Genomic DNA, 27,349 nt, shown 5'->3' on the forward strand with positions numbered 1-27,349 from the left:
ATATTTCAGGTTGTTCCTGGAGCCACAGCTCTTCCACTCTGACTTCCCTTGGCTGATTTGATTCCCTTTATCCGGTATTGTCCATTCTGGGCAGTGGGTTGAAAAGCAGCAAGTGGTTTTGGTGCATTTTTATCTCCTAAATCTTATTGTCTAACAATGTTTTCCCAGAGGAATATCTCTGTGCTTTACAGACTGTATGAACCAGGATTGTTCACCTATCCCTGCATTGCAGCTGTCTCTGGGGTGAATCCTGATAGCCCCTGAATGCCAGTAGCTTTGCATGACTAGCATTAAAATTAAACTGCAGGAGGAATACAGAAGTTGCTTTATCCTGGAATTGGACCAGGATGCATTTTAGCACAGAAAGCCTCAGGATCTCTGAAAGAAAACAAATGGACAAGACTTCAACTTTTATACTTGGTCTATTTATGTTATGTATACACTCCCCATGCCCCATAGTGTCTTGAATGCCTCACACTCTTCACTGTAGTTAGCCCCATTACCCTCCCTGTAAGCCAGGGCAATGCTGTTATCTCTTCTCTTCCAGAGAGACTGGGTGACTTGCCCAGGGTAACATCAGGAGGCTGTAGCAGAGCAGGGCCTCAATCAATGCTGCTGTCAGTTAAGTGCCCACCCCTGGGTGCTTTGGATCCCAGAATGAGATGTGCTTCCACTGTAGCCCTAAGAGGAGGAGCTCACACACCCCAGGGCCTAGGATTCATATTGGTTAGCTGTGGGAACTGAACTCCCTGCTAAGCAGTCAAGCAATCTGAGTTACCCTTAGGAGAAATATAGATCATTTCAGTCTTGGTATAGGGCAGTGGCTTTTAACTTGTGGTCTGTAGATCCCTGGGGGTCTGCACACTGTCTAAGGGATCCGCAAAGGATCAATCAAAAGTATGTGAATACCCACACTTACTGCTCAAAGGGGTCTGCACCTCCATTTGACACTTTTTATGGGGTCCACAAATGAAGCAAAGTTGAAAACCCTTTTGTATAGGGCCTCTAACCCACCTATTCAGATTGCTTTCAGATGCCTGCATTATAGAAACTGTGACACTGAAGTGGAGGCTTCAGCAAGGATCTAGCCTTTGGGTGCAGAGCTGGAGGGAAGAGCCCCAGCGCCACTTCAGCAAACCACTAAGATTCTTCTAGGAGGTCCCCTAGCCAGGTCTTTTTGCTGATGAGAGCAAGTACAGCCACAAGTCAAGTTTCTCTGGAATTGGGGTAGCGAAGTGTGGATATTTTTGGTTAGGCACCTTTACTCTGCTGTCTGGAAGCAGCTGGTGGGAAGCAAAACAAACAATGCTTGGCGCCAGCAAAATGACTGTTTTCATCCTAGCTGTTTGGAAGAGAAACTACTTGTTTCCTTCTATTTATTGCCTTGTTTTCCAGCAGGTCAGCGTGGTTGAGCTCAACTCAGTTCCCTCTCACCAAGGGCTCACACTGGACAAAGTCAGCAGGAACAAGCTGAGCAGATGGTTGCTGCATAAGGGAAAGACTCCTTTAGGTTTTTCTGAGTCAGATGTTGGAGTTGCATAAAAGGGTGAAGGTTGTTGATACCTGGTAGGAGCTAGCAGTTTAGTGATGGCAAGGCATGGTCAATTTAAAAACCTCAGGGAGCCAAAGCATAAGGAGCTTTTCCCTTGATCTAGCTCAAGGATAGCCAGTCTATAGCACAGGCAACCTCTGGGGCACGTAGCCGATCAGAGAGAGAGCAGAAGATTGGGCAGGGAGCAGAAAGAGCAGTAGATCAAGCAGGGGAAGGGGATCAGGGTTGCACTCAGGAAGGTCATGGAGCTTAGTCTGTGGCATATCTCCTAGAAAGGTTGGCTCTCGCTGATTTAGCTGGTTGAAGTCCTTCAATCCCCTGCAGGGAATTGGCATATGCAGGAGGTTTATCCCCGCTATGGCAAATAGACTGAGGTGCTTTATTTTCACTAGGATCTTGCAGCAAGACAACTAATTTGTTGTAAACATGCAACATTTATTCTTTTTGCAAGGAAGGCAGGCTATAATATACATGTGTCTTTGCCATTGTGTAAAGGGCAGTGTGATCCAAGGTTGGGAATGGAACAAGTTCAATAGTAATGAATGATGTATGAAAAATAGCCGCTTTTTTCTGATGGTCAGCTGTCCAGGAAAAGAAAAAAATGCTATGATTCAATTCAGCAAAGCCCCCCTCGCCTGAAATTCATTAGTATGTTGCTGGCTTGTGAATAGTGGCAGTAGGTGTTGACGTGGATCAGTTATGTTCACCATGGGATGAGATTCAGATTGTGGATTGGATGCCCTTTGCTATTTAATGCATAGCAATGCAGATGGCATGTAGAGGTGTCAAATCTGAAATTCACAGTTTGAAATTTAATGAGGGTGGTGGCATGTTCTTTGTGATTCCAAATTTGTTTCCTGTAAATGTTCAAGCTTAACATTTTGCTTTTGGGAGATCCTTCACACCAGCAAGGCTTGTTTTGCGGAAATATTCACAGCAAGTGAATGTAAAGAGGGGATGTGTGAACAAAGTTGGGGCAACTGATTGCAGATGCAAATACATACTCAAGGTTTTGTGCTGTTTGCCCAATGCTAGTTAAATGTCAGGGCCACTGGTTTCTACCTGCCAGCGTATTCATTGTGGGTCTTCGCACCAGTCACTTAGTCTGTGCTTGGGCACTGTGGGTGGCTTCAGGTTAGCAATAGCATGGCAAGGGGGCAGGAATTTTTCTCTAGTTGTAAATGGTCAGTACCATGGAGCACTACTTGCCTCTAGTCCCTTGTGCAAGGGGGTTGCAGCTACAGAACATCCTGTCTCAAAGTCTTGCTGCATGTAGCGCTATGGCTCAAGTGATTTGCATTAGCCAACCTGGGTGGCGGTTAGCTGTGGCAAGCTTAGCTGCTGGGAAGTGGTTGTTTGCACTGAATGGTGGCTGGGCTAATGAGAAAGGTGGGTAGGGTTGAGCAGGGGAAGCTCAGGCTCTGGAAGGGAAAGGCAGAATGCAATGTAGACTGAAGCTGCCGTGTATGGTTAATACAGCACTTCTTGCTTCTGCAGATGGCAAGGCCATGAGATCTGCCATGTACTGGGCCAGACCCTTGGTGCATCTAGCCCAGTATCCTGTCACAGCCAAAGACGCTGCTTCCCAAGAGGTGGTGGAGAACAGGGTTTCAGTGGAGAGTGTTTTACATCCTCCTCAAACCCCTGAAGGACTTGGGGGCTAGGGTGGTACTGAGCTCAGTGCCGTCCTTCCTCTCCCAATGTGGCCCCCAAGCCTCCCCTACTAAGCCTGGGGAAGATCCTGTTCCCAGTAACAACCTTTTCCCTGGGGTGGCAGGACATGTACAGTCTTTCCTGTCTCAACAGTGGCAGTGTGGAGGGGATGACCAGGGCATTCCCAGAACTTCCCAGCATCTCCTCTTCCATTGCAGCTTCCAGCATTCAGGTCATGGCTGGGCCTCCATAGGCTACTCTGGTGCAGAGAGCACCTGCATTTAGGGATCATGCACCTTTGTCGTGCCATCCCTGTCCTTAGCCTGCAGATTAACATGAGTTCTTCAGTTGTAGCGGGGAGTGGGGGCACTGGGAAGGGCTGGTGTGGTGACAGAAAGGATCCACACTGCCTGGGAGTGATGGTGTTGCCTGCTGCTGCATGGGGAAGAGGCTAGTAGTGCCTAGGACTCTGGCACTTTTGGGGTCTTGGCTGGGCGTTGATGCAGCAGCAGCTCACTTGTAGCTGGCCCCAGCATGACCGTATTCTGGAGGGTGCTAGCACAGCTGGTGTCTTGAGTGGCACTGCTAGGGCACTGCTGTGAGGAAGTTCACTTTTTTGGAGTCCCAGATCCTCATGAGGAGGAAGCCTGCAGAGCACGCAGCAGCCTGTAACCCTCAGCTCCGTTAAACATTTTCTCCCTTTCTGCTGGCCACGGCAGCCACGCTAGGCAGGCACTCGGCACGCTCAGTGCTGGCTCATCGGAGCTCCAGGCAAGGAGGAATTTCTCATCGTGTGCTGCTTGCCCTTTGCAGATCTGTAAACAGAGACACGTGCCATGTCAGTGATTAATAGCCTCTCCCTGGCAGCTTGTCCAGGCTCTATCATCCTTGCAGAGGCCTCTGCATAACGTGCTTGGCTGCTGAATTAGTTGCTAACTGGAGTGGACCCAAGGGCAGCTCTGCAGAAAAGCAAGCCCTAGGAGTGATTTAATTTATTTTTTAATGCTGGTACTGCAAAAAGACACTGGGGAGCTGACTGCCTGTGACATGCAAAACAAAGGCAGCATCAAGACAAGCTTCTCCCATCCAGGGTTGGGTTGTTAGCCCAGAGGGTAGCTGAAGTGCTGCAGATCCTTAATATGCAATGGACAGCAGGATCTTCAGGGCAGGCAAACCGCTTACGCTAGAGCTTTGTTGCAGCCAGGACACCCCCTGAAAAGCCCTGCCTTCCTGGAGGGGGTCTTAGGAGCATGGAGCCCTTTCAGAGCTTGACCTCTAAGCCAGTCAATACAATAAAAATACCGATTAGCCTCATCTAATTCCATACTTTCTTGCACCCCACATGCCCCACGAATAAGGCATGCATTTGGCTTAGAGAAGGAAGAATGAAGGGAGGGGAAAAAATATATTTCTTTTTCAGCCACGGCTGAATGCTGGCTGCAGGAGATCCTGACTGCAGTGGCTGTGGTCACAAGAGGGTTAACACTAGCTCTGACCCTGGAGACTGAACTCTATCCAATCCCTCCCTGAGGCTGGCAAGGGGAGAAGCAGGAAAGGCTGCAGCATCTCCCTGCTTCTGTTTCTCCATTCTTCTAGTATTCCAGGAATGAAAAATCAGTTTCCCTGCTTAAGATGCACACCCTGATTTTTTTGTGGGGGAGGAGGGGAAAGGTGTGTGTATGTGAGTAAATACAGTAGTTGGATGCTGTTTTGGGGCATCACATGGATCTTCCCTCCCCCAGCCTGGAAAACTGCTAGGCAGTGCACGCTTGCAGCCAGCCTTTGGAGGAGGCTTCTAGCCACTTCAATATTGTCCTCTTGCAGAAAGGCAATTGCTTGCCCTGCATTTTGGCCTTCTCAAGTGCCTGCATTAGCAAAACGGAGCAGGAACGGCAGGTCTTTAAGGGACAGAGTGAATAAAATGGAAGGGAAAGAGCTGAGCGCAAGAATATTTCTCACAGATCTGGGAAACGAGCTGGAAGGATCTAGTCTGTAGCAATCTATTCAGTAGGCCTTGCAGCATGCTTGTTTAACCTCTTGCATGCTGGCAAGGGGTAGGCTGAAGGATGCTGGTCCAGGGTGTAATGGTGTTTATGCAGGGAGTCCTCTCTTGGAGCAATTGCATTCTTTCTTGGTCATGCATGGAGCTGCCCATCGCCCCGACTCGGGGGGTCATGTCTGTGGCCCCAGCTCCTCTCGGCTATAGGTGGGAGTGGAGCACAGTATAAAGGGATCCAGCAGGAGGGTGGAGGCACAAAGCCAGCTGTGACATGAGAGAGCTGCTGCCCCAGGAGAGAGGAAGCCCAGAGCCTGGCTCTGAACCCAGTGCAGCTGACGTAGCTCCGTCCCCCTGGCAACTTGTGGCTCCAGGTGTGGGACTGAGGGAATCCCGGGGCGGTGATTACTGACGATCAACATGATTCTGAGGATTCCCCATCCTCTGTCCCAAAGGGGAGGGACCTTTGCTTCACCCCGGCCATGGTGCCAATGTCCTCTTGCCCTAGCTGAACAGCAGCCATGTTCAGCATGGAGCCGGGGCTGTATAAGGTTTCTGCAGCTCCTCCAGGCTTGTTCCTCATAGTGCCTTCCTCTTCTTCCTCCAGGCCCTGGAGTGTTATTTTGCAGAAAGGGAAGCTAGCTCTATGTGGGGGAAGGGAGAGGTCTCCAAGCCACAGACCAAAGATCAGGGGGGCTGTTTTGTGTAGTGAGTTTTGCGATGCTCAGTACGTCTGCTCCAGACTCGCCAATGAGGTGCCATGTTGCTGAGTCTGGAGCAGAAGGTGCAGGTTTCAGGGGCTCGAGGGAACCTTGCATGAAGCACATCTTTGCTGGGGAAGGACAGGGTTGGATCAGCAAAGTGAAACGGGTCGGATGGTTAGTGCCATGGGTGAGCAAGCAGGGCCTGGCTACTGCTCACAGGGAGGAGGGCACCAGGATGGAGTTAGGGGGCACCTCTCCTCTTTCCCTCCCCCACAAACACCGTCTAAGCAAGGGCTCTGGCTCCAGCAGTGGGGAGGGCAGAGCGGGGTTGGCGGCAGCAGCTGGCAGAAGCAGGGCACTGCAGGGGAAGGGGTAGGTATCAGTGTTAATCCCCTTGTTTCCTTTTTGCTGCTGAAAAACCATGTTTTAAGTGGCTGCACGACACACATTGGCAATAAAAGGTGGTGACATCTGCATCCCACAGCAGCAAACCTTGTGCTGCTGTCCCGGCAAGGTGCAGTGCCAACATTCAGGGCAGGAGTGAGAGAGTTTGCTCGTGGCAGGCAGAGAGAGTGTAAAGCCCCAGCCGCTAGATCCACATGCTCTGTTGTTGTACAGGCCAGTGCATGGTGCTGTGTCTGGGCTAGGCTAAGTGTCCTCATCTTTTTGAGTGCACAGATTTTTGCCTAGGGTTTTCTCTGTTGATCCCAGCAGTGAGATTGGTGCAGGGTATTGGGGCTGTAATACCATCCCAGCTCTGTATAACCTTACTGGGCAGAACTGGAAAGCTTCCTGGTTTCCCTGATGCTTCCAGCACTTAGTCCATCAGCCAACTTCATAGGCAGGATTCCTGACTGCAGAGCTCATTGGCTGTGTCCAATGATTCCAGCTGGCGGCCTTGTCTTTGACCTATTTCTGTGTTTGCAGCTGCATTTATCTCATATCAAGACTGCCTCTAACCAGGAGGGTTAGATGTGGCTGAGCTGTGTGTGTGTTCCTTATCCAGAGCTCCCATCTGTGTCTGAGACCGTTCTTGCTGGATTTGCACACAAGCCTGATGAATCCTTTTCTCTTTATTTTCTAGGGGAGAAACGGTTTTCATATGAGAAGAACGAGACACAGACAGTCTTCTACCATGAAGACGGGCACCCTGCTCTTCTTGTTGGAGGAAAGGACAAGCTTTATTATTTTGACTTTGAAAACTCAGGCAACTATACGGTAAGTAGACTACACAGCAACACATGATTTTAACTTCCCAGCCCTCCCATAAGTCATTCAGCACTGTCATTCCTTAGGGTACCACTGGGGACACTGAGTCACAGAGAAATTCAGTGGCTTGCCCACTTTTCCCAAGCAGATCAGTGGCAAAGCCAAGAGTAGAAGGCAGGTTATTAGACAGTCTCTCAATACTGTGCCTTAATCCTGCTCTATGCTGGTCCTGTCCAGATGGCTCAGTGAGGTCTCACTCCAGGGTCTGTGATGTCAACATTCAGAACTCCTGAACCAAGTATGATGTCACATAGACTAGATGGGGCTGTCACTGGGTAGAGGGAGAGCAGTCCTCAAGGGCAAAGCTACCAGGATGTCACTCTTCTGGCCTTCCCAGTTGGAAGTGGGAGGACAAGGGTTCCAGAGATGGCATGAGGTGGGGAGAAGGGTGTATGAGGGTGGAAGGTTTTTTACCTTTCTCCTGCTTTGGTCTTTCATGTGCCAAGCACAAACTCCCCCTTCATTCCTATGTTCAAAAGCCTGGATAGCTCTGAGAGCTCCAGCACCTCCTCCATCTCTCTTTTGCACCCAGCCATTGATACCCACCTCTCAATGACCTGAGCCTTTCCCAGCAGCCTTGGTCCCAAAATGCCTCTGAAAGTGGCTTGACCTGATCCATCCAGCACCTCCAAGTACTCATCCTAGAGCTCCCCACTTCCGGAAAGACCAGATTTCACTTCAGTTTATCCCTCAGGACCTGGACATGCATCCTTACATAGTCCTGCTTGTCATGTGCTTTGAATGACCAGTTCCCATGTGAGAACCATATGGGAAGTGCTGGATTTCAATGGCTAATTACTCTGCCATGGATACACAACCGACCGGTCTTCCTTTCTGGCTGAGACAGTGGGTGGCATGTGGGCTCAGAGTGTTTAGTCAATGTTGGCAGTTAACATTCAGATATTCAGAGAGGGAATGAATTAAAATGAGGCTCTTTCTTCCTTTTCCAGGAGGACTTCTTCCCTGGAAAACCATCAGAACACTGTGTAAGTATGGAGGTCTAGTTGGGTGGATTGATCACATTGAGGGATATTATGAGGCTTCCCTGAGCTGCTGTAGGGTTGCTGTCCCATTTAGGGCCAGGGCCTCAGATAAGATGGAGCCGAAAGGGAGCCACTTGGAGATTGGTTAAACAAACCATGATCAGAGAACATAGGTTTAAGTCAGGGAGGCTGTTGGTAAGAGGGATCAAGAGGGCTATCATTTATTGAGATGGTGATGGATGGAAGACCTGGATTTCATTAGTGTGAGGAGTATTTATGTAAAACTGAGTGTTGATATGAAATGTCTAAATAGGAGATTAGGTTAGCTCTGGACTTGAGAGTAGGGCCTAGTCTGGGACACATGGATAGTGATTTGTTCTCCCCAAGTAAATTCTTTGGTACAGTAAATGAGACTAGATGATTTGTGAAAGCCATTAGCAACGCACATGGAGTATGTGCCTGCCAGTGGTCAAGGGTTGGGCCTGGAGTAGGTGGGTATCTACCATTCATCTTTGCCTTTCTTTTCCAGGATGACCAAGCCAATTACCTCACATTCATTGACAAGGTCAATGATGGGATTCTAGTGTGTGGGACAAACTCCTGCCAACCCACCTGCTGGCACTGGGTAAGCCAGGTTTAATTCTGCTCCCTTTTACCACTTCAGGCTAGTGAGAGGAGAACCTAGCTCTTCTCAGCCTTTGCTCATGTCTTCTCCACCAGGTCCAGGTTAGTGTCTCAGTGTACTTTGAGGCTATAGCACAGATTGGGAGGTGGCACAGAAGGGTTGCTGCCAGAGGTGGGAAGAGAGCCCAGGAGTCCTGACTCCCAGGTGCTTGCTTTTACCTATGGCCTGGTGGGAAAGATGCTGGACAAAGAGATGGGAGACCCAGGTTCTGTGTCCGCTTACTTGTCTTGTGATCAGAGCAAATCACTCCACTCTTGCCCAACCTGTACAAAGGGGGTGTTGATCACACTCCTCTTCCCTCATAAAGTTTTCTGTAAGACTTCAGAGCCCTTTCTGTCTTGAGCTCTTTTTTTTTTTGTAATCTATCACCAAATCCATGATCCCTTCCTGGCAGAGAAGTTTGGTCTGTACCAGAGAACAGGACCACAGTGTAACTCTGAGCGGTGACGGGAACTCATGGCAAACACTGGTTTAGTCAACACATTTGCCTCCATGAACAGTCTTTCTCCAGGCTCGCTGTGATGCATGTTGGAATCTCTGACATGAGAACCTCACAGGTGCAGGGTGATACCTTGTCTCACAGGAAACATGAATTTTGCTGAGCTTCCTGGCTTGTTACCCCAGCTGGGTGTTGAATGGAACATTCCCAGCCAAAGTATGCGCAGGTGTTACTGCAGCTTTGCTCTCCATGCTCCCTAGAGGGAACACTGGATATGTGGTGTTTGTGCATTCATCTTGCAGATGGGAAACAAGAGGTGGCTATTTTCTTTGGCAGAACACCTGTGGCAGGTGGTGACTTAATTATTTCCTTTGCCATCCCAAGGAAAATCATCAGAAGAGCTTTGCAGGAGACGGGAGGGGTTTGGCTCCTTTTACTCCTAGTCAGAATGCCCTCGTCCTTGTTGATGGTAAGTACAAGCACTTGCATCTCTTCAGCCTATAGCACCACAGTCCTGGAATGGCTTTCTGGGTTCAAATTTCTTTTCACCTCCTCATTTTAGGGCCCTGGTCTTCTCTCCATCCCTTGGCACTAGGCCTTGCTTAGGCACAAGGGAGAAAGTGGCAGTGGGGCAGGAAACTTGCTCCGTTCCTAGTCTGAAGGTGATGTTAAGACCTCTCTCTAGTGTGGTGGTGGGGTCCCCTCTGTGCATCTGCCTCTCCCCTCCATGTCCACATAATGGGGAATGAGAACTATTGGTAAAGGCTATCTTCATTTACTTCCTTCCTCTTCTGAGAGGAATCGATTTCTGAGTCTGGCCCAAGAGTCCAGAGCAAAACAGCTGCTGCATCTGTCCTTTACTGGTCTTCTTGTAGGTAGTTCCAGCATGGAGGCCATGGTAGGCCTGGTGGGCCATGAAAATTTATTTCTATGCTAGTGGCTGGACCATTTTGACTAGGGGGGGTGGTAGTGATAGGAGACCCATTGGCTGATGCAGGGCAAACCTCCTCCACATGGTACTTACACATGGGTGGGTGGGAGGGAGTGGGGAGGGTGCAAAGAACTGTTCTTGAGGACCATTGGTTTGGCATATTCTATCAAGGCTAAACCAGCAGAGGGAAATATTGAAAGAGCAGTTGACTGGATGTGATCCTTCCCTTCCCACAGGCACAGACATCTACTCCACCCACAAGAAGCACCTGTACAATGGGAAAATACCCCGTTTCCGCCGGGCCCGAGGGTCTGGGGAGCTGTACACCAGTGACACAGCAATGCAGAGTGAGTATGACAGAGGACTGTTAGAGACTCTCTAACTTATCCCAGTGGGGAGATGAATTGGGAATGTAAGGCTATTGACCACATCTCCCTGCCTTTCCCTCACCTATCCCACCCATAGGGGTTAATTCTAGCTCCCCCCCACATCCTCTGTAGGTCAATCTAGGGTCCTACAGTAGCCACGGTTACATCACAAGGGATCGGGAGAATTCCTCAGGTAGAGCACTGCATGCTTGGGAGAGGACCGTGGAGGCAAAGTAGCTTCCACACAACAATGCTAAGTTGCTTGGGGCATCAGAGCAATCCTAAGGAGGCTGGCTGTATACTAGTGCAGAGGGAGTCGAAACATTTGCCAACCTGCTGTCTTCAATGCCTGTTGATAACCTCTGGTCTTCAGGCTGGAACAACCCAACTCAGATCATGATTGGGTGGGCACAAGGACCCATCTGCCCCTGCTGCTGTTGCTTCTTTCTGCCTCTGCCTGGGGGGAAACTTCTGCTGCTTCAGGCTGCTGATGCCCCATGTCCGCAGGCTACATCCAATGGCTCCACAGGGCAGATCTAGCTTGAAGGGCATAGGTTGCTGACTCCTGGCCTCTGGCCTACAACACTGATCAGCATAGTGCCCTGGGCAATGCTCGTGAGAGCAATAACTTTCACATTCCATTTGGCTCAGGCTTGGTTAGCAAGGAGGAAAACAAACTTGCTTGAGCTTCTCTAGCAGTAAGTGTATTGGGCAAGTCATCCCTCTACCGCCTGGACTCATTGCTAACATAGCAAACCTCTGACTCAAGCCTTGGGGCTAGGGGTAGAATTCTTCCTCCTTGAGGTTGGTCAGTGTGGGAACAGAAGTAACTATTTAGAAAATAAACTGCTGAAGAAACTGGACACCATGTCTCCTGTATGACTGTGGAAGGAAATGCAGTTGCTTAAGAGACCTGTGGGGCTGCAATTTCTTTTCCGTTGGTGGCGACAGCAGGAGCCGAACTTCCATTCAGAGCCAGGTGGTTGAGACGGCGTTTGTAGAACCTAGAGGCTCTTCCTCCTCCACCATGAGCCTTGTCATTCATTGAAATCTGGAAGACATCCTCCTCCCCAGCTGCTGTTTTTCTTGTAAAGGGGAGAGTCGTGTTTTTTACCTGACTTTTTTTCTCCCTGTGGATCAGGAGTGAGGAGGAGACTAACAGTGGGGGAGGCAGGTAGGGTTGTTAACAGAGAGGATTGGAGTGGAGGGGAAAGATGAGGAGGCCTCCACATTACACTTTCACGTACCCCTGGCTCTGGGCCTCTCCCTTGAGCATTGCAAGTGGTGCTTGGCTGGGAGATACTGGAAGGTGAGGGAAACCTGCAGCTTTAGGGCAATGGGATTTCTGCACAGCTAAAGTACTAGGAGGAAGAAAAGGACAGCAAGTGCAAAATGTCTCAAGGGAGGAGGAAATGAGGGCAGAAGCCAATAAAGAAGACTCCTCCAGAGTACCAGGGTGCCTAACGCAATCAGGCCGTGCTCCTCACCACAGGGACACGAGCTAATGAGGCTCAGGTGTCACAAAATTCCACTCCCAGTGCAGGGTGTACCTTTGGCTGACTTCATGGAACGGGAGATGCATATTAATAGGTCTGTCTTAAGGCCCACATGCTCGTGGTGGTCCCAATTCCACACAAACAACTTGTGCAAAAGACCTCTCTCCTGCTGGGACTTCTTTCCATGCTGTGGTTGTGGGTTTTCTTTTTTGTCCCCGATGCATTAACAGACCAAATTGCCTCTGGAGCTAACCAGCCTCAGAACTCAGCTGAACTGATCTCTAAAATCATAAGAAGCAGCAACCTGCTGGATCCAGAGGCAGCTCTTTATTCTCCGTTCTCTCCACCATGGGTCTTATCAGTGCAGACAAAGAGCTTGGCTGGCTGGTTTCATGTGGGAGTCATTGCTGTTCCCTTGTGCTCCTCTGAATGGCCTTGCAGCAGGAGTTTAGTCCCCAGACATGTCTGCCCAGCCCTTATGCTTTTATGGCTCTTGCCTTGCAGACCCGCAGTTTGTCAAGGGCGCTGTCATCCAGCGAGATACACCCTACGATGGCAAAATCTACTATTTCTTTCGGGAGGACAACCCCGACAAGAGCCCCGAGGCACCATTACTGGTCTCCAGAGTGGCACAGCTGTGTAAGGTATGGAGCAGGCAGGACACGGTGGGTGAGTTAGAGATGCCAGCCGGTTAAGCCAATTGTGTTGCCTGCACAAATGTGCCTGCACCTGGGAGATGAGGAAAGCAATGAGGGTGCACCTGCCATTACAAGTGAGGCTTGGAGATGGAGGGAGAATGGGGTTCAGAGGAAGCTGGGTGGGAGCTGGAGCTTCTCAGGCCCTTTGTAGGAGGCTCCTTCAAGCTGATTCCAAATGTTGGGGAGATGATGAGGGGCAGTACCCAAGAAGTTCCTTTCTATCACACACATTGCACTGCCTTTGGTGACCCTTCCCACCGTAAGTAGAGGGAGCCTTGTAGTTATTTTTCACTTGCAGCTGCGCCCTGGCTTCTGATGATCCCACTAGGCATAAGGCAAAGGTAGCTCTCTTGTGAGTGGAAGGACAATCCTGTCATCAGAGAGCTAGCTTGGGACATATAAGAGTTTGGTTCCCTGCTCTGTCACAGATTTCCTGTGTGATCTTGGGCAAGTCATTTGGTGTCTCCAGGAACCAGTTACCCATCTGTATAAGGAAGACGACAACACTGCCCAGTTCCCCAGGGGTGTTAGGGCGCTTCTTCTCCTGAGGGTTGTGAAGCTGCTAATTGGGACTTGAGTGGATTGAGCGTAAGCATGAGGGACAGTGTTGCCATCCCACACTCCCCTTGTGGATGGGCTCTGATTCTCTGCTTGCCCACAGGGAGACAGAGGGGGCAGTGGTTCCCTCTCTTCTTCCAAGTGGACAACTTTCCTGAAGTCCACGCTGGCCTGTGTTGATCCAGCCACCAAGGGGAACTTCAACAGCCTGCAGGACATCTTCATTGTCCCTTCAGAAGAAACCTGGAAGGAAACAAGAGTCTACGGACTCTTCACAAACTCCTGGTAAGTCTCTGTAGGCGTGGGTTGCCTCGGCAGAACCTGGAGGTGGGATTTTTTCACAGGCATTTCAGGTTCTGGTCCCTAGAAAGCATGTTCCGTCACACCATCGCTGAAGGAAATGCAGGAGGCATCAGCTTTCTGATTCCCTCCCATAGCTTCATTCCTCCCACCTTCTCTGAAGGGGCCTAATTGTGAGAGGGGCAGAATGCATTCATCTCCCTGGGAATGTTGAGCATCTGGCAGGATTTGGGGCTTTGCATGTGCTGGTTGCTCTTTCCCACCTTGTCTCAAGCATATCATGTCTTTTGCCTTCTCCAAGGCAGCTGTACACTTTTTTTGGGATTCACGGATGCAGGGGCAGCATCTTGGTACTGCAGCAAACCTTTACATATAGCAGCAATGCTGTGGTGCTTGGCTCCTCCACCTCCACAGCAGCCCTGTAAAGAAGAGAATACATTAAAAGGAGTCCAGTAATGGAGGCCATAAAAGTACTAAGCTAGATCTTCTAGAGGGGAAGAGAGATGGTAAAGTATCTATGCGCTAAGCACAGTCCTGAAGTCTTCAGTCTTGCTATCAGTGGGAGTTTTGCCTGTGTCATGATTTCAAGCTTGGGATTTCTTGCACTGTAGACTTACTTCACTAATATAGAGGTTGGGTCCTCTGTTTTGTCCTTCCCTGCTCTATAGTTGACTCCCATCTGGGATATATGTGAAACTATGCATGTCAGTGTGCCATAGGCTCTCCCATTCTAGCTGAAACCTTGAGCCATAGCTGGTTACTGCCCCCTGACCTCCTGTTTATCATATTTCCCATAGGGGGGACTCTGCTGTGTGCATCTACTCCATCGGTGAGATTGACCGCGTGTTCCAGACATCAAAACTCAAAGGCTACAATGAGCCCCTCCCAAGTTTCCGGCCTGGACAGGTAAACATCAGCTGCCTATCCAGGTGGATGGTCATATCCCAAAAGCTGCTGGGAGCAAGAGAACCAGGGTCTATTCCTGTCTACCACAGACTGAGTGACCCTGGTCAAATCACCTTATCTCCATTTTGCCCTATATAATATGGGGATACCGAATACATCAGTATGTATTCTCCTTCTTGGCCAGGAGAAGTGGTGCTATGAATATCCTTTATGCTTGCAGTGGGTTTGGAGATCCTCATATAGGGAAGGCTAGACGAGGTAGATGTGTTATCCTAGGGATGCTGATCCATTGATGTCAATGCTCTAGGGGCTTTTGAGGCATGGAAGGGGAGAGAAGATGCATCTCTATGGCTTTCATTGTGTCTGTTTAGGAGATGGGGTAACAAAGAAGCTTTGCTATAGTCTAGTGAGCCCAATGAGCGAAGGATGCAAAATAAAGGGGCAGATGGCTGAGAACCAGTGTTCCCACTGCATTCAGGGCAGTGCATGGGGAAGGTATGGCATTTTCTGCAGCAGTGAAAATGGTCACTATGTGATCAGGGCCTCAAGGGCACTGGTATATACACAAACGGGAGTCAGGAAGGACATCTCCCCTTGGGGTGTCTGTAGCCATGGGGGGGGGGGGGCGGGGGGGCGTTGTTTGTACCTGGCAGCAACCCTCCTGGGCCCCATGTTTTCCATAGAGCTTTTACCAGTCATTTAATGCCCTTCTGATGAAATCTGGGGCCAGTGACAGATGCCTGGATTATGATTTAGGATTTCCCCCCATTGGGACCAAAATGCATGCCTGGCAGCCCAGGTGGGGTGGTAGGTATAACCTATCGGACACCCCTTAATTATGGCCATCCAACCTGATTGGGCTGTGGTGCTGCCTGGAATAGCCGGCATTATGGTTTACGCCTTCTCTAGCTTCTGTTCCTACCCACCAACATGCACATGATGCTGAGCATCCTAAAGCTGCCTTACCTGTGTTGGAGGGGTTTCTCCCCCAGTGGCTGAGGGGCTTTTTATGGCCCTCATGTGCTGCCATAATAGTGCACAGGTCCCAAATTAACCCCCTGTGTCCAGCCCTGTGTTGTTCAGGTTCCCATGTCTTTATTTCTGACCTCACCCTGTGAGTCTGGGTGGTCTTGACAGTAGGTTGTCTTCTTGACTTAGTGTTCTTCAGAAAGAACTCCTTCCGAGACCTTCAGAATAGCCGACGGTTACCCTGAGGTGGAGGACAAAGTACAGCCCATCAACCAGAAGAAGGCACCCTTATTCCACAACAAGTACCACTACAAGAAAATTGGGGTGCATGAGGTCCAGGCAGCGGATGGCGAAACGTATAACGTTCTGTATTTAGTGACAGGTATGGAGCCAGTTGCATAGCAGTATCTTTGCCCTTAGAGATGCCAGCTATTTACTAGAGAGTAACACCTAATCTGTGGCTGCATAACTCTGAGGTCATTGCTGGGATGCCAGCCCTGGCCACTGGCAAGCTTGTATTGGCCTGTTGCTGACTCATGAAAAGAGACTCCCCCTCAGTTGTGAGCTGTATTAGGCCTATGAGACACAGGAAAGTAGCTTTGATTCCATGGAAGTGGTGTGCATATGCATTTGTACATATGCTGTTACCTTGACTCAGTTTGTCCTAGCCCACATTGATACAGCAGATATATTGCTAGAAGCAACTGCATGACAGTCTGTGTTGCAATTTTGGTATTGTGATTGTAGAAATGCGACTTTAATAAAGGACCCTTGAATCAGAAGCAATTGGGGCCAGATCCTAAGGTGGTGGGGGCAAGATTGGGAGGCGCCCAGACTCAGCAGGTTAAGGCTGTCCCTTCAGGCATTACCAGCCTGAGCAGAAAGCATTGCATCCCTCTCATGGGCAAAGCACATGTGAAGTCACTAAGCTCAGCTCGAGAGACTCCAAAAATCTGACTGGAGCCTTGGAGCCTCCTGGGGCATTAATCATCATGGCAGATGTTGACAATGATCTCATGTCCCAAGGTCCTCAGCTTTTAGCATGAGGCTGGGCCTCCCACAAGAGTCTGTGCTGACGGGCAGCAGCTGAAAACACTGCTGCTCTCACTCTGTGGCTCGTGCTCTTGGACTGTATCGGAAGGAGTATTGGGTATAAAAGATGGAAAGTGACAGCGTTACTTGACTCAGCTGTAGTTAAGCCTCATCTGGAGTATTGCATCCAGTTCTGGATTCTGCATTGTAAGAAGGAGGTGGAGAAGCTGGAGAAGGGCTCAGGGGTGGGGGACCCAAGCAAAAAGGGTGGGAAGGCAGATTGTTGGAGGACTGGTTGAGAGAACTGGTTATGTTTAGCTTGGAAGAATGGAGATTGGAAGAATGGAGAATTCTATGACCAGGTTACGAAACGCCTGGACACAGGAGGAGGGGTGGATGTCGTATACCTGGACTTCAGGAAGGCCTTCGATACGGTATCCCACCCCATACTGGTGAACAAATTAAGAGGCTGTGATGTGGATGACTGCACAGTCCGGTGGGTGGCGAATTGGCTAGAGGGTCGCACCCAAAGAGTCGTGGTAGATGGGTCGGTCTCGACCTGGAAGGGTGTGGGCAGTGGGGTCCCGCAGGGTTTGGTCCTTGGACCGATACTCTTTAATGTCTTCATCAGCGACTTGGACGTGGGAGTGAAATGTACTCTGTCCAAGTTTGCAGATGACACAAAGCTATGGGGAGAAGTGGACACGCCGGAGGGCAGGGAACAGCTGCAGGCAGACCTGGATAGGCTGGACAAGTGGGCAGAAAACAACAGGATGCAGTTCAACAAGGAGAAATGCAAAGTGCTGCACCTAGGGAGGAAAAATGTCCAGCACACCTACAGCCTAGGGAATGACCTGCTGGGTGGCACGGAGGTGGAAAGGGATCTTGGAGTCCTAGTGGACTCCAAGTTGAACATGAGCCGGTAGTGTGACGAAGCCATCAGAAAAGCCAATGGCACTTTATCGTGCATCAGCAGATGCATGACAAATAGGTCCAGGGAGGTGATACTTCCCCTCTATAGGGCGTTGGTCAGACCGCAGTTGGAGTACTGCGTGCAATTCTGGGCGCCACACTTCAAGAAGGATGCGGATAACCTGGAGAGGGTACAGCGAAGGGCAACTCGTATGGTCAAGGGCCTGCAGGCCAAGCCCTACGAGGAGAGACTAGAGAAACTGGACCTTTTCAGCCTCCGCAAGAGAAGGTTGAGAGGCGACCTTGTGGCTGCCTATAAGTTCATCACGGGGGCACAGAAGGGAATTGGTGAGGATTTATTCACCAAGGCGCCCCCGGGGGTTACAAGAAACAATGGCCACAAGCTAGCAGAGAGCAGATTTAGATTGGACATTAGGAAGAACTTCTTCACAGTTCGAGTGGCCAAGGTCTGGAACGGGCTCCCAAGGGAGGTGGTGCTCTCCCCTACCCTGGGGGTCTTCAAGAGGAGGTTAGACGAGTATCTAGCTGGGGTCATTTAGACCCAGCACTCTTTCCTGCTTATGCAGGGGGTCAGACTTGATGATCTATTGAGGTCCCTTCCGACCCTAACATCTATGAATCTATTAAAGGAACGTGACATCAGTCTTCAAATATTTGCACAGCTGCCATAAAGAAGAATGAAAGCTGCTCTCCCTTGATGCAGAAGGTAGGGCTATAAAGCAATGGCTTCAAATTCCAGGGAGGTAGATTTAGATTAGATGTCAGGAAACCACTTTCCTTCAGTTAGAGCAGTGAGGCAATGGAATAGACTGCCCAAGGAAGTTGGGGAGTCTCCTTCATTGGAGACTTTCAAGAGGACTGTGTATGTGTGAAAATTATGATTTTTTTTTTTTTTTTTTTTTTTTAATATTGTGATTCCCCCCCCCCCAGGACTGATTAGGAGTGGTTTAAATTTGGGCTGCTGACAATACTTCTCTTGCTCCACCCCTCTTTCTCTCCCAGAAAGATAAAAGGGTCAGCTTGAAGAGTAAGGGCAAGAGCCATAACCAGTGCCCAAATTTTGGAGGTGGCCCTCAGCTCCCAGCACCCTCACAAGTGGCAATCTTCCAGCTCTTCCCCTGATTTTCTGTGAGAGAAACTGAAGGTGAAATACTTGGGGAAAGTCACTTTGACTAGAGGACAAAGCCCCAGCTGAGTCACTTTTCCCCCTGAGGCTCGGCGAGGCCCTTCTGAGTGTTTTAAATAGGCACCATGGCATTGCAAGGCCTGAGATGCCTTTCTTGCATCAGCGCTCTGCCTTTTGGGGTAATGGTGGCAACCCCCACATGTGCTGGCTCCACTGAGCATGGGGATGGGATTGAAGGACTTTACATCAGACTTCTCTATCTCATGCGGGTGCTGTAGGGCTTGGAGGAGAGTTTGTGTTTTTTTTCAGGCCCTCGGACATGGGACAAGGAGGGTCTGTCCCAGGCATTTTAAGTGTGGGAGGCTGAGACTTCATTTTTCCCTTGGTCTTGTGTGATTCACAAGCAGCAGAAGACGGAACAGCCATGGAGTCTAAACAAATGCTCCGATGTGGGGAAAGGACATGGGGTGGGCTTGCTTTTCCTGCCCATGATGTTTCAGAACAGTCATGCCCTCCTTCTTGGCACCAAGGATGCAGAATCTGTTACCAGACCGTGAGAGGCAACAAGGGGAATCGGTTCCTGGAAGCTGTGGAATATAAGGGCGAGAGGTCTGTTATGGGAAGAGCCTTTGTCCTTGGCTGTTTCCAAAAAAGGGGCCCATTGTTTTTGCTATTGTATGAATAGCCCTTTGCCAGAACCTCCTCCCTAGGCAGCTGGTTCCTGTAACGTACTTATTCCTGCCAGGATTCGCATAGAGGGCATTTGTCCTCCTCCATGGGGCTGGGTCTCAGCCTTCAGCACAGCAGGAAGCAGTTACAGCAATGACAGATTGTGTTTTTACATCTAGTGCTGCTGACTCCCTCCCCCCATCACTAAACTGTTTGTCTTCCCTCTCCTGTTCCCTGCATGGCCAAGGCTGCAGCCCATCCCTCTTCTTTCCCAAACACCTCTGCTGTCTGTGGTTGACCTTCCCGCTCCTGTCTCTTGCAGACAAAGGATATATCCACAAAATGGTGGAGATGCCACATGGTGTCCTGAACATCATGGAGATCCAGCCCTTTCAGAACAGAGTTCCTGTCCAGTCCATGACCCTGGATCACATAAGGGTGAGCTCCTTCTTCTCTCTTAGCCAGGGCTGCCACAGAGAGGAGCTGTCTGGAAGGCTGATCCCAATCTACTCTGTGGAAGAACACGTTAATCCCAGTGCAGCTGCAATGTTAGGTTGCAAGGGGATACTCCTGTCTTGTGTAGCATTGCTGTCTTGTTAGCTGTTAAACAGCTGCTGGAATCATGCCAGAAGTGGGGTAAGCAACCCCTTTGTGTGCACCTTTAGTAGCTTGTCTAAAGCTTCAGTAGTCTTCCTAATGGAAAGAGCCATATGGGGATAAGCTGCTGGAGGAGACCAGGGGTTAGTGTTCTGCCAGAGTCGTCATTTTTTTTTCTGCTTTCTTCCTGCAGGCCAAGCTATACTTGGGCTCAGACACCGAGGTGGTCCAGGTGCCCATGGACATGTGCGAAATGTATGGCAACAGCTGTGATGAGTGTGTCCTAGCAAGGGACCCTTACTGCGGATGGAGATCTGGGAAATGCACCTCGGTGTATAGCAATTGGTATGTCACCTGTGCACTCCTGCAGCATATATGTTTTATTGCTTGTTTCTGATATCAGCATTGGTTGCAATAAACCTGTAACCAGACCCTCCACACCTCTTTCCTTTTCAGTGCTCTCGCATATGTGGCATGTGCACACACTGCAACAGTGTCTCTTCCCCTTTCCTGTCCTTTGGCACTGGTGAATCCAGTGTCTAGGCAATGGCAGTTCTTGCACTTCCTTGCTGTTCCTTGTTCCATGTACCTTTTCCTTTTCCTAAAGGGACCATTAAAATACTTGTCTGGAGTGCAACACAGGTATGCACAACAATGCAGTCCAGCATCTTGGCAGAAGTGAAAGGGAACAATATCTACCCACCCTTGTGTCAGATTGTGTGATGCCCTTACTTGCCTGAGGTTGGACCCTCTCAGCTCAGCAACTCCATCATGGTCAGCGTAGCTCTGTTAAGGATCGTAGCTATTACCCAACAGGCACTTCCAGTGACTTCAAAAGGAACCCTGTTGTATAGCACTGTATTTGGTGGAAGTAAGAGATCGCCAGCAGAGCTGATAGAAACTGGGCCAAGCAGTAGTATTAAATGAATCTCTGAACATTTACACAGCCTGGCACTGGGTAGTCTCCAATGGTTATAATTATGTTTTATCTGGTCTCACAGGTGAGAATAAAGCCATTTAGATTGAGCTGGCACAACTCTGTGTTAAACAACGTTAGTTTTGGGCCTGTCCATACTACCAAGAATTGTGTGCAATGTGAAGGCCTACCTCTTCCTACTTAAATACTACTAGACTGGTGATAGTTAGGGGGTGGGTACAGCTTTCGCTGTCTCCTGATGGTCAGGAACAAAACCATGGAATTGGGGCTGCAGGATGGATCTCCTTCCTAATTCCTGCTCTTCATCATCATTCCTATTTTGTTTTTATTTAGGTCGTTGCTACAAAATATCTCTACAGAATCATCCCAGGAAGTATGCCCCAGCTACAAGAAACAGGAAGGTATTCATGATTAGTGACTTTTATAGGTTTGCCACTTGTTTGAGGGAGGGAAGTAAAAGTGTGGGGTTGAGGACAGAGATGGAGTAGGTTAACATGGCTCGTAGTTGTGTGCACCCCTTAATCAGGAGTCCATAATAAAGTTCTTCAACATCCCTGGTAGGACTGTATTTCTTGGGATGTACTTTCTCCACAAAGTTATCTGGGGCTCTCGCTTGGGTGTTGCCTCAACTCTGGACACACAAGCCCCTCCCCTGAGCTTAATGGTACTGTATGACCAAGAGTAAGCAATGTTGTGCACTAGACACTTCCTCCCAACATGTTTTTTCTTTCAGGAGATAGCCGCGAGAGCTACCATAACGTCACAGTGGCAGTCTTCTCACGGTACTACCTTCGCTGCCCCGTGGAATCCCACTATGCTACATACAAGTGGTTTCACAATGACAACTGTGTCCAGACCTGCAACACCACCCACCATCCCTGCATCCACTTCATTGAGAACGTGACCCAGGACCAGTATGGCTGCTACATTTGTGTGTCGGAGGAGGGCGGGTACACGCAGACTCTTGTGAAGGAATGCATGGTGAAACAACCAGAATTCATGAGGCTGCAATGGAATCGGGCCACCACAACTTCCTGCTGCTCCTTGATGCTGTTGATGGTTTTTGTCCTGCTGTTCTTAAGGGACTGAGCTGTGTCCTCACCTACACGTGATGACTCCCTTCTTGAGCTGCTGTTGAGCTCCTTGACTTCTGTCTTGCAATTCACCTGTAACAGAGATGCACTTCTTTCATTAGTTGCTCTTTGAACATTAATCTTAGTACTTTTCAGCCCTTTTCAATGGAGACTGAATGTGGTAGCCCTCCTACCCTAGGGGGCTGCCCCTACAGTCTACACCCCTCCTCTCCATCCATGGCAGAACTGTGGAAGGGAGGACGTTTAACAAAGGACTTCCCTCTAGGTTCCATGTATGAAGGGAGATGATGTTCCCAAAGAGAGAGAGAGAGAGGAGGCAGCATGTGACCATCACTAGAAAGTAACAGAGTTATAGTCTGGGAAGGCAAGAGGGGCAGTGGGAAAATAAGCCAGGCAGCAAGGAAGGTGGGTGGGAGGGGGTTGGGGGTTGGGAGAGGCAGCTTAGACAGGATGGGGAGGGGGGGTGGGAGGGACATTCAAGAAATAAGGATTTTTTATTATTATAATTATTACTATTTTACCATTATTTCTCTTGATTAAACCAAATGATCTGTGTTGGAAAGGAAAGATCAGCCCAGTCAAAATGATAGAGGGAAGGGGCTTGTCCAGTCTTTCTCTGCTGAAGGGAAGATATAGTAATTTGATTGGCCAGTGATGTTTTTTAAGATGCCATGGCAGGGCAAACCCAGCTGAGCCAAAATCAGACTCATTCTGGCTAGACAAGGGGATCTAGGAGCTGCTCCCTACAGAGCTTGAGAATGCAATAGATGAACTTTTCTTATTTGCACAGCCAGGGCCGTCATACTGGAGGACCCTCTTGCTGGCCAAAGCATGAAGGACAAGGCTGGGGAATCTATCAGAACCACACAGCTTGGAGTGGTATCCACCTTGGCAAATGCTTTTCTTGTGATCCCATATCTTCTGCCACTCCTGACCTGGATAACGATTACAGGCCATTTTTTCTTGCTTAGCTACAGATCACTGTAGATGGCTCACTGAAGCCTGCTGCAAGCTTTATTGAACAGGAAAGTAGCTGCTGCCCACTTGGAGAAATGCATTTGAGTCAAATGAAGAATTATGGTAGTCACTTATTCATGTGTGACTACCATAGCTGAGCACCTTGGAGTGTGAGAGCAGATCAGATGTGTGTGTAGTCACTGAGCATGCTTGGCTTCTGTCGGGTTTAGTGAATCACTTGTGTATTTTAAAGGCTGATCACCTGGAGGCTGAATGTGAATGCGCAAGTACTATTGAAGTACAATAGTCTCTGAGCCTTTCAAGTTTTTTGTCCCCACAGGTCATGAGCAATTGGACCTGTAGTCTTATTGGCCCATTCCAGAGAGACTACTGAGCCACAAAGGTCTGAACATTTCTCAGTGGGTCAGCTCCACGGGTCCAATCTCCTTTTAGTACTGTTATTGTGATTTATTGTTGTTTAATCTGTCTTAAGTTTGTATATAATGGACAAAGGATTGGGAATCAGCATGGCTGAGACCGTAGGTGGGGGGAGGCCCTTGTAAATGATAGACGTAAGCCAACATGTAGCACTGAAAAGAGTCAGTTGATGGAGAACGTGAGTGACTCCTCTCACATGGAGAGAGATGCACAAGAAGGGATTGGGTACAGATGAGTGTGGCATAGATGGTTGGGGGGAAGGGGATCCAACTGGAAGTATCCCAGCTCTGAGCTCAAATCATGGCTTGTGTGCATATGAGTCCTTCCAAAGTTGCTAGCAGCTGCTGGGATGCATCTTAGGAGAAAATTTAGCCCCTGCTCCAAACTCTCTTAGACTACTTAAGGGAGTCTTGCAGTTTCAGTGATAGAAGGAAAAAATAGGCCAGACTTTCACCTGATGTAACTCCACTGATTTATAGCTTATCCCAGGGCTGGATCTGGTCCTATGACATCCTCTTGCCATGGATACATGTGTATGCTGGATTGCTACCAGCCTCCTGCCTGCAGACTGTCCCAAAGGTGATTTCCTCTCTGTGGTCAGGTTAAGTGTGACTCCTACTGTAAGGGAATGGGCAAAGCAACACATTTCAGTGAGGTTAAGAGGATACTCCCGATGTGTCTGCTGTTCTGGTAATTTTCCACATGTCCATTCTTATCCCATAGGAAATGAAAGCTAACTCAGGGCAGCTTTGCCGTGCTTCATTAAAGGCTAGGCTGCTTTGCTTTAGTTTTTTCTTAGCACAGGATAAGAGCAGACATGCAGGCAGCTAATGTGGAATATTCTCTTACCTGGCTGTACCTTTTTTTTTTATTCCTTTGTCCATACCCAAAGACTAAACTGTGAAATAAGTGGCATTCTCCTTAACCTGTGGGGTATCATATATTAAGCAGAGCCTCTTATGAAACCAGGGCATTGCTTTGCCAACAGATAAGGAGTTAGTCCACTTCTTCTGCACTACATTTCCCAGTAATCCCAAGTCCTTTCTTCTGTCATTTTTAAACCAAGTTTGTGTTCATACCTTTGCTCAAAGCACTTTAATACCATGATTATCTGTAATTAATAAAAAACGTATTTATTATAATAGATTTGCTCTGTTAAAATGGCAGTCACATTGTAGACGAGGTTGCTTTTTGTTTTTGTTTTTTCAATAAAAGCCAAAATTTCTCAATAGAATGCAAAGTTGATCAGAGCAAGAGCTGAAGCATATCAGCTGTCTATTGAATCCATATGTGGTGTCCTTTGCCGCGTCATGGAAAGTCTCTAATCGGCGATCGGCTTGCTGATTTCAAAACTGATGTGGAAGAGTGGGAGGGGACAACAGTGATAAGGATTTCTGATAAAGGGTACACTTGCTTCTCAGAAAGTTGAAGTACATGTGACACTTTCTGTTGGCTGGTTGTGGCCAAGGGTTCACTGTGGCCAAGGGTTTGCTAAGGAGTAAAAAGAGAAATGGGGTGATGTGGATGTGAGATCCTCTGCAGTTCAGAGAAAATGTTTTAACCACAGGTATGTGTTCAAAGAAAGTAAGGGCTGAGGTTGCCTATAGACGTGCTCCACTGTGTCCTAATTGGAACACATCGGAGAAGACTCAATTAACTGAATCTGCGCTGCGTTTTTAATTAAAACGCTCTAGCATTGCATCGGGGTCACATGTATTAAGCCCCTGTGGATTTAAAAATGGCCATTGGGGAGCTTTAACAAGCTTGTCAAATGAGCTTTAGTTAAAGCATCCCATGGCCATTTTTAAATGTGCAGCGGCTTAATACACGTGACATTGCAGTGTTTTAATTACTGTGACTCTCCTGGGACCACTTTAAAACACCCCACCCCTGAGCGCATGTATAGGCACCCTGAGTGACTTGAGAGAAGCTAAACTGCCTGCACATCAGGTCTCAGGGTTTGAAGGGAGTGTCTGCAGTTAAAGAGGTACTTCTACTGGAAAAAGGATTGAGAATGGATGGAAGGTACTCGCTCTGAACCCAGAGTAGCTTCAACAGGCTTCTCATATGGGTGCTTCACATCAGGCTGCTACCTCCTGCCAGGGAGGCCCAGGAGGGAAGGAGAGCCCTTCGCTCCTTTGAGGGCGAGTGAGGAGGATGACATTTAATTAAAATGGTGATATGGAGCCCTCTCCACTAGCCATAGTGCTGAGAACAGTAGCTCATCCCAAATGGGCCATCGCCTGGGGATGGGCTATGGTCCCTAATGAGCTCGGCTCACCATGTGATCCAGAGGTGAAAAGCTCTACCTGCTGTTGTCAACCCCAAGCTGTGTACAACCTCAGTCTCTGCATGGGTGTTTCTTGCTTAGGTCCCAATCCAGGAAGGCACAAAAGCAATCCCCACACTGAAACTCTTCTGTGCTAAAAGGTAAATCCAGGCCTAACTGTTTAGGGTGTGAGTGTTTAGTGTCTTGTGAAATAAAGTCCCTAGAGCAGTGGTTCTCAACCTTTTTTAAACACAAGGCCTCCCTTGGAAAATGCCAGCTCTTAGTTTGCACTTCATTTTTTGACTACAGAAAAATAACAGAGCAATTCTTCTGTTGCAAAGAACTCAAAGACCACAACAGGGCAGAATGGGTTTGTCACTAGGGATCCCTATTTGAAACCTTGGGGTTTTATTTCATGAATTGTTGCACACCTAGAAGTGCTAACTTTGTGTGGTATTCCATGGCACCCTAAAAGAATGTAAAGGCATCCCAGGGTGCTGCAGCCCCATGGTTGAGAATTGCTGACCTGGGGACCCTAATACATCTGAGACATCCTAACATCCTTGATCTTTGCAGATGTTCCAGCAGCTTTTCATATAGCGATGGCTGTGGAGCACTGTTTGAGAGCATTTAGACTTCTGCGTATCATTCATTTGGGGCTGGCAGTGCCTCCATTGCTTGGCATTGTGCACACATGATTGGGACCATGTGGACAGAGCATTGTGTGTGGACTAGGGAGACGTAGTGTTGGAGCCTTGTAGCTGACCTTGCATCCATTGCTTTGCCTTGCTGTGTTTCTACTTCCTTGCTGGTCAAATGGGAAAATGGCTATTGACCTCTTTGATAAAGCACTTGGATGCCTCCTGATGGAAAGTGCTGTATAAAAGCCAGGTATCCTTATCAGACTAAGTAAAATGGGTAATTTTTTCCCCTCTTGATTCAACTAGCTTGACTTTTTAACCTTGTATGACTTGAACACCTCCCTGCCCACTACTTGGCAGCTCCACGGACATAGTCTCTGAGGTATCTGACTCAGTGTGATGCTTTTTGAGGTTGTAGTATAGTGGTTCTCAACCTTTTAAAAGCAATATATACCCCTCAAAGTGACAGCTGTTAGTTTTCACTCATTTTTTGGCTATGGAAAAAGATTGCCATATTCTTTCTTTGGCAAAGGACTCGGACCACACCAGTGCAGACTTTTAACACTGGATTGTTGCTTGAAATTGTTGGGATTATCCTGTGCTGCACACCTAACAGCACTTTCTCTTGGCACTGATGTCCAGTTCAGTGTTTTCTTATCATCTGCTCCCTTTCCTGAGGTGTCATCCTTGAACTTGCTAGTCTGGGTCTTGGTCCTTGTGGTCTTGGTCCCTGTAGCTGCAGTCCAGTTTAGGCTTTATTCGAGTATGGATTAATACAATCACTAGTCAGCAGGGCCTATGCAATTTGTATATGCACTAGCAGCATGAGCTGAAGGCATACTGTATACAGTATTACCAACCCCACTGGGTCAAAAATCAAGAGACAAACTCTTAAAAGCAAGAGATTTGGTATGTAAATCATAAGATGCTCAGTTCTAACCTCCTCTCCCCCTGGCTCCTCCTGCATGTGCCCTGAACAGCAACCTCTTTCTTCCCTCACCTCCCATTGTGGCCCTGGGCTCGTGTGACCTGGTAGGGCTCCCTGCATCCCCCCGCCACATGCACACAGCTGGGCCCTGCCTGAGCTCCTGGGGACTTTGTGGCCAATTCCAGCCCAGTTGGACTCTGCCTTGGGCCCACCCCAAACTT

At 48.7% G+C, this 27,349-nt stretch overlaps 1 protein-coding gene across 2 annotated transcripts in view; it reads left to right on the top strand.

The window, feature by feature from the left end:
• SEMA7A (semaphorin 7A (John Milton Hagen blood group)) overlaps positions 1 to 24,524 on the top strand; it is a 62,211-nt gene extending 37,687 nt beyond the window's left edge. For both annotated transcript variants that reach the window (XM_059714890.1, XM_006273154.4), the window contains 13 exons: positions 6,990 to 7,123; positions 8,125 to 8,160; positions 8,687 to 8,782; positions 9,666 to 9,750; positions 10,449 to 10,559; positions 12,581 to 12,720; positions 13,436 to 13,617; positions 14,430 to 14,538; positions 15,697 to 15,889; positions 19,590 to 19,705; positions 20,058 to 20,209; positions 21,135 to 21,202; positions 21,535 to 24,524. In XM_059714890.1, coding sequence (XP_059570873.1) covers positions 6,990 to 7,123; positions 8,125 to 8,160; positions 8,687 to 8,782; positions 9,666 to 9,750; positions 10,449 to 10,559; positions 12,581 to 12,720; positions 13,436 to 13,617; positions 14,430 to 14,538; positions 15,697 to 15,889; positions 19,590 to 19,705; positions 20,058 to 20,209; positions 21,135 to 21,202; positions 21,535 to 21,890 — 1,778 coding nt within the window. In that variant the 3' untranslated portion in view covers positions 21,891 to 24,524. The remainder of the gene's footprint in view (positions 1 to 6,989; positions 7,124 to 8,124; positions 8,161 to 8,686; positions 8,783 to 9,665; positions 9,751 to 10,448; positions 10,560 to 12,580; positions 12,721 to 13,435; positions 13,618 to 14,429; positions 14,539 to 15,696; positions 15,890 to 19,589; positions 19,706 to 20,057; positions 20,210 to 21,134; positions 21,203 to 21,534) is intronic.
• The last annotated feature ends 2,825 nt before the right edge of the window (positions 24,525 to 27,349 follow it).

Source organism: Alligator mississippiensis, chromosome 11, assembly GCF_030867095.1.
Source record: "Alligator mississippiensis isolate rAllMis1 chromosome 11, rAllMis1, whole genome shotgun sequence".
NCBI lineage: Eukaryota > Metazoa > Chordata > Crocodylia > Alligatoridae > Alligator > Alligator mississippiensis.